General features: G+C 42.4%; 1 protein-coding gene across 1 annotated transcript in view; it reads left to right on the forward strand.

Moving 5' to 3' along the window:
• The window catches only part of tbkbp1 (TBK1 binding protein 1), a 61,119-nt gene extending 54,607 nt beyond the window's left edge, over positions 1-6,512 (forward strand). The window contains exons 9-10 of the mRNA XM_056366772.1: positions 2,068-2,855; positions 4,931-6,512. Of these exons, the coding sequence (XP_056222747.1) occupies positions 2,068-2,855; positions 4,931-5,059 (917 nt within the window). The 3' untranslated portion in view covers positions 5,060-6,512. The remainder of the gene's footprint in view (positions 1-2,067; positions 2,856-4,930) is intronic.
• Positions 6,513-10,023: the final 3,511 nt, after the last annotated feature.

The following is a 10,023-nucleotide window of genomic DNA, read 5'->3' on the forward strand; positions in this document are numbered from 1 at the left end:
ATACTTTTTCGTCAATCGTTGAAATGATCGGGGAAGTGGGAATTTTGCGTGGAGGCCGTAACTGGTCTCCTACCTGTTGTTCTGCAGAGAGTAAAGCGTGAACTGAATAGTCCCATTTTGAGTGTTCCCTCCTCATTTGGAGGCTCAGAGAGCTCTTCAGAGTACAAACACCCCCTCCCTTTTAACACCTCAACCAACCGGCCAGAAATGATGTTTCCTCTTTGATATGGGAAGTGGAGCTGAAGTGGTGACTACAGGGGTGACTGACTCATCACCATATCTTGTAATTACAGGAAACACTACAACTGTACTTGTGCAGATCTCAATCTTTTTTTTATGAAAACATAGGAGGAACATGATGTGTATTTCTATTTGTTGAACGTCTGTAGGAGGGTTTTCTCTCCTGATCAGCATTTTCAGTGGCGTACATCGAGAGAGCAATCGATCTACCGGTGGGAGCAGAATGTCAGATTTGAGCCGAGCATAATAAAAAGTGGTGAACCAGTGACATTTTCTTTTGCTTGTACTGGAAATGTCGCCAGCCAATGGCGGAAATAAGCATTCAACACGTCAAAGCAGTTCCAATGCGGCAATTACCATGAATATTTGACCAGACATTGGTATAAACACCAGGAAATTTACACAGATAAATAAATCCTAACATTACAATCCATAAATGAAGTTACGTTTATGTTATAAAAAAGTATGAACACACTGAGAGAAATTTATTTCATATGTGGCGGAGAAGCCTTTGTTGCAATGACAGATTCAAGACGCTTCCTGTATGAAGAAGCAAATCACTCATGGTGCTCAGGTGGGATTTTGGTCGTTAAGTCTTGAGGATTCAGTGCGGCCCTCTTGTGTTCCTTCCACGCATGTTCTGGTGATCGGCCATGCCATTCTTACAAAGTTATTTTCTTCTTCTGGAACCAGTTGAGAGTCTCCTCCACAGTCTGGTCTGGATTGTCATACTTTCTGGAAGGTCGTCTCATCCTCATCAGAACAGATTTATCTCAAGAATTTCCTGCTACATGGCTCCATGTACCACGGTGCTTCCACAGCCAAATAACCAACTACTGTTTGTGGTGGAAACATTTCTCCTCCAAACATGGCTTGTGGTGTAACACTCTGCCAGTAATTCACAGGCTGTTCCAAATGTGGTGCAGCAAACTTTAGACGACCCTCAACTTGCCATTTCTTCAACAACAGCGTCTTGCTTCTTCACTCTGCGGTCAGAAATCTAGCGAGGAGCTCCTGTGCGTGGCCGGTTGATGGTGGACTTGAAGCTAATAGCCTCAATGGTGCTTACAAGAATATTTAGGAGTTGCGATATCCGGCAGTAACAGGTGCCGTTGCGATAAAGCGCAACACTATTGTTGCGAGTGCTCTTTGTCTTTACACATCATGTTTCTTGTGCGACAGCTTCGAAACCATGATGTCTATACTTGAATTCAGAGGCGGGTAAACCCTTTTTTTTAACCTATCATCATACACTAACCCATCTGATTCTAATTTACACAGGTTGGAGGTAGAACTACTTTGTGTATTCAATACTTTTTTCCAGTGTCATTTTCACTTTATTAAATACAACTTTATTAATGGATTGTAATCTTATGATTTCTTTATCTATGAGAATTTCTGAGGTTTGTACCAATGTCTCATGTAAATTGCTACATTGAAACTGTATTTAACAAAGAAAAATGTTGAAGCGTCAAATACTTATTTCCACCACTGTATGTTACTGACTGGTTCAAAAATGTCCTCTACACAGGTAAACTATTTCTTCGTTAACCTGACTTGGTGCATGGGCATTATTGTTATCTCGAAACAGGACAGAGCTTTTCCCAAACTGCTGCCCCAAAGTTCTGTTGTTTAAAATATAATAACTTATGATAAATCTAATATAGCATGCAGCATTAAGAATGACCTCAACTAGAACTAAAGGGTCTTGCCCAAACCATGAAGAACAGCCCAACAGTAAACACAAGGCCATGTGGTGCAGCAACATGTTGCCAAACTTTTATTCAGAACTAATTTTACGTGTTTGTTTTTCCTTTGTTCCCTCAGTCCAGCTCCACTCTCCCATCCACCACCAGCGCCACTCTCCAGTATCTCAGCGCCACTCGCCCATCTCACAGCGCCATTCTCCGGTCCCGCCTCCGCCTCACCACTCCCCAATCCAACAGAGACGATCCCCAGTGCTGCAGCGCCTCTCACCAGACATGCACCGCCGCTCGCCCCTGCTGGACGTCAACAACGGGCCGGCCTCTTACTCCTGCAGGCCGCCCAGCCAGCACCTGAGGGCCAGCTTCCAGGGCCGCCGAAGTTACTCCGAGGTCGCCGACCCCTCTGCTTACCAGTGCCCGCCCCGCTTCTCTCTGGACCCTGTCTCCACCCTGCCTAAGCCCCGGCCTTACGTTGAGGGCTACCCAAAACAACAGACCCAACATGTGGGTTCGGCTCATGGTGGACTGCAGCACAGGGGTTCCCCGTCTCCCCATCAAGGTGGTGCAGGAGGAGATGGGGGCCTCGGGGAGGGCTCCATGCGCCACTCCAGAGAGATGCCATTCCCACTGTCTGAGGTGGCCCACCTTCATTTTGAGCCCCCTCCTCCTTCTACACCGGCCCCACAGCCCCCACATTCCTCAGAAGATGAGGAGGAGTGGACCTGCCCTCATCCCATCAGCCCGCCGCGGACGCTGGGGGCGCTTTCCGCCGCAGTGCCCAGCGGTGTCATGAGAGGCCCAGCGTCCTGCTCAGCCTTCCCCATCCCTCAGAGGCCTAACACCCTCAGCTGCCACCCGCAGCCGGGGTACATGTCTGCAGAGCACGCTCAGTCCTGGCCTTCAATCAATGTGAGTGAAAATATAAAAGAGTTGATGCAGCCACATGTTCAGTGAATTTGATAACATGAGGTTGTATTTTTAAAAGTGTCCGGAGACATTTTGTCACAGCTGTGGTTAACTGCTGAGGAGGTTCACAGAAAATAACTTGTGTTTTTAACCCTGTGTTAAGAGTATATCTTTTCACACTGCATGTCACAATCATCTCGAGGCATCTGTCTTCACCGTGCATCTTCCTGGTTCCAAGTTCCTTTAAAAAAATTAAAAAAACAGTTCAACATTTTGAGAAATGTGACTATTTGCTCTCTTTCTGAGGGTGAGATGAGAAGTTTGATACTGATCTTATGACTTTGCATTAAAAGTACAGGGCTGGGGTCAAGATGTGTTCAGCCTAGCTTAGCATAAAAGGGAAACAGCTATTCTGGCTCGTGACCAAAGTTTAAGTATATGCTTTAGAACAACTCTAAAGCTAAATAACAAACTGTATTTCATTTGTTTAGCCTGTGCGTGAGCAGAAATATAAAAATCTCCATTGGTTTTCCATTGACGTTGCCAGGTTTGGTCCTATTGTGCCTGTACAGACTCCAAAACCAAAACCTATGCTCACAAACTGTATCTGACAACCTATGCTACACTGCACTTCACAGAAGTACAGGGTGGATGGATAAAGAAACTCCTCCTTAAACCAGATATTGTGATTTTTAAATTGAAAAGTGGAAATATATCCATTTTCCACTGGTAGCAAATGGAAAAGTAGTGAGACGTCCGCAGACGGAGGAGGTTGCACATCAGGGATGGGTCAGTGGAGCTCCAAGCCTTGACAGGGGAGACCACTGTTTCTTTCCTGTTTCCTACCAACTCTGCTGCTTTCGTTTCACCGTGATGATCAAAGTTCCGTTTGAGGGGAACTCCACCGATTATACACATCAAAGTCCGTGTACAGGTGTTGTCAAGTACTGTACATGTAAAAAAAAAAAAATGTTTTCAGATGTGTATGTACAGTGTGCTGCAACAACAACAAAAAAAAGCTATATAATTTCAGCTACAGTTTAAGATGTGTCAGATCAGAAAACACCATTATTTTTAGTAAACAGCGATTTGGAGCAGTTTTCAAAGACAGATGTAATTTTTTCAGTCGTTTAGTCAGATCAGATAAAGTACATATATATATATATATATATATATATATATATATATATATATATATGGCTTTGAACCTCCACCCCCACCCCACCATGTATCCTAGGACATCTGCACACTTGTTATCTTGTACTAAATTCAATGGAAAACATTTTAGCTGTCAGTTTACATGGTATGAATGTGTTTACTTAAAAGATAGATTACAAGACTGAAACATGGATGCAATAGAAGAGTATATCTTCCTATAATATAAACTATTATTATTATTATTATTATTATTATTATTATTATTATTATTATTATTATTATTATTATTATTATTATTATAGCTCCAGCCACTTTTACTAAATAATCTGAATAATATACATTTATTGCGATATAAACAGGTGAGGAACCTTAGACTATGCCACTTAAGGGTGATGGGTTTTTGGGCTGGAATTTGAAACAAGGTCAAGACTTCAGTTCCTCCTGAGCTTGTTGGAGGCGACAGATAAACTGCTTGATTATGCTGAGGGTGTCTGTATTTATTTATAATATTATTTTAGTGTGACTAATTTAAATTTCCTTTCTGAGGTGTTCATTCATTGAGGAACTGCCTTTGTGTTACTAAGACGTGAGAGTCACCGTGATACGGCAATATTAAATGAATATTAAATGTATAGACAAGACAAATGAGTAGAAATTTGTAGTTCATTTTCTTAGAAATGAAGAAAATAGGAGAGGAAAAAAGACAGCAATAAATTAAAAAAAAAAAAAAACCTACCTGTGTCATTCTGGAGCCCAACGCTGGCTCTGTATTTAATGCACAGACATGAAAGTGACAGCAATTAGTGATGTAATTCTGTTGCCTCCCACAGACTGACTAATACAACCCAGCTAAGTGAGTAAGGCGAACACCACCTGTGGTTCTTCCTGGAGTCTGATTATGTGCATGTGTTGTTCTGCAGCTCTGGATGGAGACCGAGGAGAGCGACATGCGGAGCTGCCCTCTCTGCCAGCTGATATTCCCCGTTGGTTACCCTGACGATGCCCTCATCAAGCACATCGACTCCCACCTGGAGAACAGCAAGATCTGATTGCCATGGCAACCAGTCCTCACATACACAACACACACACACACACACACACACACACACACACACACACACACACACACACGCACGCACGCACGCACATCTGCGCTCTCCTCTTATAGATTACGTAAGAGACCGGCAGACAGGCCATCCATTTAGAACCAGTCAGCTGTGTGAGAATCTACAGGTAGGGATGCAAAATGGCACAGGGGCCTGTTTTATTTGGGGAAGTACTTAAACACACGGGTCCGTCTTGGATTTGTGAGTCCACATGCAGAATCCTTCACTGATCGCCCTTGAGGCAGCTCTGCCTGTATAATCACTGGCTCTGGTTGCTGCTGTTTTGTTATGAGTCTTGTTGTGTGGTTTCAGACAGTTTCAGGTGTCGTGTTGTTTTTCAGCTTCACAGTATCGTACACACGTATACACACACGTACACACACACGTACACACACACGCACACACACTTAGTACACTTTAGGAAAGTAAAGCCAGTGACGAGCTACGAGAGGCAGGCTGGCCCAGTTCAGGAGTAAATGATCAGGGAGATGTAAAGGCATCTTTTTTTTTTTCCACAGACTATTCTTAACTTTAAATACTGTACACCTGCTTGGAAATTTTCTATCTCACACATACACACACTACAGTCTATTTTGCAAAGGAATCTGTGCAGTAAGTGCCACGGACAGTAGAAGCTGGATTATTGAAGTCTTATGAGTTTTGGGTTGGTGACACTGTGAAGGAATGGTGACTGATCAGGGTTTGATTGCCAGTTCACTTTCACTTTTCTAAAACAAAAAGACGTTTGTTTCCACAGTAGCTGAGAGAGTATAAAACATTCCAGTCTCGCATTTCATCAACTGACAAAGCTGGAGAACGAGAATGTGAAAGTGCTGTTTGGATCAGCCTGGAGGCGGTTTTACCCTAACGGAGTTTTGATGCTGCCCTGCAGGGCGGGGCACTGATGCTGAAGCGTCGTCTCTCATGAGTGAAGGGGAAATTTTAGTCAGAATATACCTTTATGCTTGCAGCCTGTTCAAAAAAAAAAATCTAAGTATCTTAGCACTTTAAGTTAGCATAGCCTATACAATGTATCTGTTTTCAGTCCCCATATATATTTTCCATGTATTATTTACTATTTATATTGTCTATCTGTAAGGCAAAAAAATATGAAGATATATTTTTGCAAATGTCGATGCGCCACATGTCTCATGCTGGTGACATATTTCTCCCATGTGCTTGCACACTGCTGTACATAGAGGACTTGAAGGTTCAGAATCCCTCCGCATGGGACGCTTTTCTGTATAAATGGATCAACTGGGATTCTACTCGGTCTTCCTCAAGATCTGACCTTCAAAAAAACAGTTTGATGTCACGACGACTGCCCAGACCACCCAACAAAAACACAGCCGGCTGCATGAGATCAAGACTTCTGACCTGCTGCGGGGGGGGGGGGGGGGGGGGGGGGGGGGGGGGGGGGGGGGGGGGAGACACGTGGCAGGCTTTTTAGTGTACTGTATTTCTATCTCGGAGATCTGACACCAGAAACATCGTCTCCGATCAACGTCTCCGATCAACAACGTTATCTCTGCAGGGTTCAAGCAACAGACATTACTCTTCTTTTGATACGTGGGTTTGATTTTTAATCACGAGTGGAATCTTGTCTCGAGATCTGCTTGTGGAACTTGAACTTCTTTTTTGAAAAAAAGGAAAAAAAAAAACACAAAAAAAACAGAGTTACACTGATGTCAGCTAATCTGAGGCTTTCAGTTACATGTGCAGTTATAATGTAGGGGATGTCCCCACACACCCACCCATGCGTTTAAGCTGGTTTGATACCGAAGAGATGAAATGCGGTAGATTTAGAGCACAGAGTGGAGCGACTGTGGCAGCAGGATGGTGCAGGACACAGGTTTCAAGTCTTTGTGTCAGCAAACGTCAACTCCGCTGAAGTACTCTTGAAAACACTGAAACCATACAAGCTCTGGAGGCTTCGCTTCAGGTGACAACTTTCCTATGAAGGTTTTAAAAAAAAAAAAAAAAAAATCCAATGGGGGTCAAATATTATCAGTCTAAAGGATAATTCTGGTTTATTTGGACCTGATTTTAGTAAGTCTGGACAGCGGTTCAGTCATGATAACATTGCAACAAGTGCTCCAATCCATACAAGCATGTAGGACGTTACTGAGCTTGTCTGGTTAATCACTGAGATTTGGGAACGCAGCAACATCTCACAGATTATTCTCTGACAATAAAAGTGAAAGCTGCAACACAACTACCATGATAGCTTCGTCCATTTTGATTTCTCCGACTCTCCATTCCCTTCTCAAATTGGTAGGTCAAAGGTCACCCAGGTCAAGGCAAAAAAATTGCATCAATTTACTTTGACCCTGTGAGAGAATCTGCCAATCATGATAAGATTGGAATGAATAGAATTCACAGGTGTGTGATCAGGTCTTTAGACTGTTTCATTTATATTATTTTAGAACCCTAAAAACAGTGAAAGCGGGGTTTCCTGCTGTGTTTTATAGTGGGGGGGGGGGGGGGGGGGGGCATGAGGGCTGAAAATAATGACATTGTCAGAAGAAATTATTCAACTACTATAAAATAAATGAAGCTTCAGGGGGAAACAAGCAGAGGCACCACGTCACACACAGGCTGTGTATTGTATATGAGCCTATAGTGACTAAACTCATCATGAGATACCTGAGATAGGATACCCCAGGGTTTGTTAGATTCAGCTCATCAATTTATTGATTGATTAATTCATTACATCGTACATTTACAATGTGGTAATGCAAAAGTACCAAATATAGCCTATATATAATAATAAAGAAAATAAACCCAAAGCAAAGGCTCAGTAAATCACAGTCAGGCGGAGATGTGTGAGAGCAAAACCTGACCTGCACTGCTGGTCAGACACGCAATTATTTAACTCAACGGGTTCATGTAGTTGAGTGAAGGTTAAATACTGAATAGCTGAATAGCTGGACCATCACCTCTAGCTCCATGTTGTTTTCTTGTTTGCATCAATGACCGATTAAGACAGAGCTCAGGAAGCGTTCACCTCCTCCACTAACCAATTTCCTGGGGAAAACCCTGAAACCTGCTCAGAATTTCACAAGAAAAGTGTCGAGCTTCAAAGAAGTCTCAGAAATAAACACAACTAGATGTAGTAGATTTCTTTTTTTATTTCCTACACCATTATCATCATCTTCACGGCTCCTGCTGGTTAGACTACTCGCTGCTTTACAATCTGTCTGATCATCTGACTGCTTGTGTTTTTGGCACAGGCGCTTAACTTGGCGATTACAGTGTTAATTTAATTAATAAAACCCAACTGTAATAAACTGGAATTATCCTTTAAAAAGACCCACATGCTGAGGTGTACAATACAAAATTATTGAGGCAGAGATACTTGAGCATTAAAATCGAAGAGGGCTTTAATGACTCCCGGTTATTCTATACTGTATGTATGTTCCTATATCACTCTGTGTAAAAATATTTAAAGCTGTGTACAGACAGATATTTTGCAAGTGTGTAAGATGAATGCAACATGTACTCTTTTATTCAACAACTTCAAATTGGAGTGTCTGTAAATCAGTATATATATAATCCTAGCCACCGCCACACTAAATATGAATTATACGCGACTTATATACAAATACTACCCGACACCTTTCCTCTCTCGCTCACTACGTATGGTGGTATGTCCTCTAATACAGCCAGGTTTAAGCTGTTTCCAGGCTTTTGTCACACGTGATCTGGACTGACCACGCGACCACGAAGACACTGGGTTTGAAGGAAAAATGACGAATGAATGTTTGAAAGTTTCAGTTATTACAGAGAAAGTTTCTAATGTATATATTTTCTGGTCTGATTTATGGTGCAGCAATGAAAGAAAGAAGCACAATGATGAAAATGTGCAGAGAGTAGCTGTCTGTCTTCACTGATGATGATGATGATGATGATGATGTAACATTGTATCAGGAAACTGCATTTGGGAGCTTTAAGTTATAGCTTGGTAATTTATTTGAAGTGGAAATCCAACAGCAGCTGAGTTACTTTCTTTTCATAGAGGAAATGAGCAGCAGTTATGAACAATATGTATCTTTTTCTTCCCCCTCTCTCCTCCACCGCCCTCCACCAATCAGAGGACACACGTTGGCTCACAGCCAGGGACAACAAATTATTTCCTGTATTTTGCACAAACAGAAAACATTGCTTAGTGGGTTTCTCGTTCATGTCAGTGTGTAAAAGAAAAAAAAAAAAAAAAAACGAAAAAAAACATGCGTTGTGGTTAATGGTGCTGGGATGTTCACCAACCACAACCTGTTGGCCAGTGCCAGCAGCAGCAGCAGCAGCAGCAGCAGCAGCAGCAGCAGCAGCAGCAGCAGCAGCAGCAGCAGCAGTGCAGAGTGATCACCCCCCCGCATGAGCTCACAATGTGATCCACACAGGGTGTTTACACTGCAACACATCCGCACGCTCACGAACGTTTGTGCTGAGGTCCATCGCATCGAGTTTAGGATTTATTTTCTTTTGCAGAAAGTCAAAGATCTGAAATCATCACGTCTGTTTTTCTTCTGTTTTTATAATCTCATTCAAAAATGTCCCTCGGATTTACTCAGGAGACAAACGGCTAGGTCCAACAAAGAATCACAGTCATTCTTGTACAGCTCCACTCTCCTCTCAGTAACTATGTGAGGTTTGTTCTCCTGGGTAACATTAAGACCTCAGCACTAATGAACTCTCCACAACACTAATGAGAAGTCATGTCTACTCTGCAGCATGTTGTGTGTGTTGGAGCAACACTGCTGGCATTCAACTACTTTACGAGTGTGATAAAAAAAATACTAAAACAAAAAAAACCCCAAAAAAACAAACAACAGAGACACATAAAGAGTCACTTTTACTTCCTCTCTTTTTCTGTCTGTAAATATTCTAATAAATAAACAAACAGGAAC

This window comes from Seriola aureovittata, chromosome 21, assembly GCF_021018895.1.
Source record: "Seriola aureovittata isolate HTS-2021-v1 ecotype China chromosome 21, ASM2101889v1, whole genome shotgun sequence".
Classification (NCBI taxonomy): Eukaryota; Metazoa; Chordata; class Actinopteri; order Carangiformes; family Carangidae; genus Seriola; species Seriola aureovittata.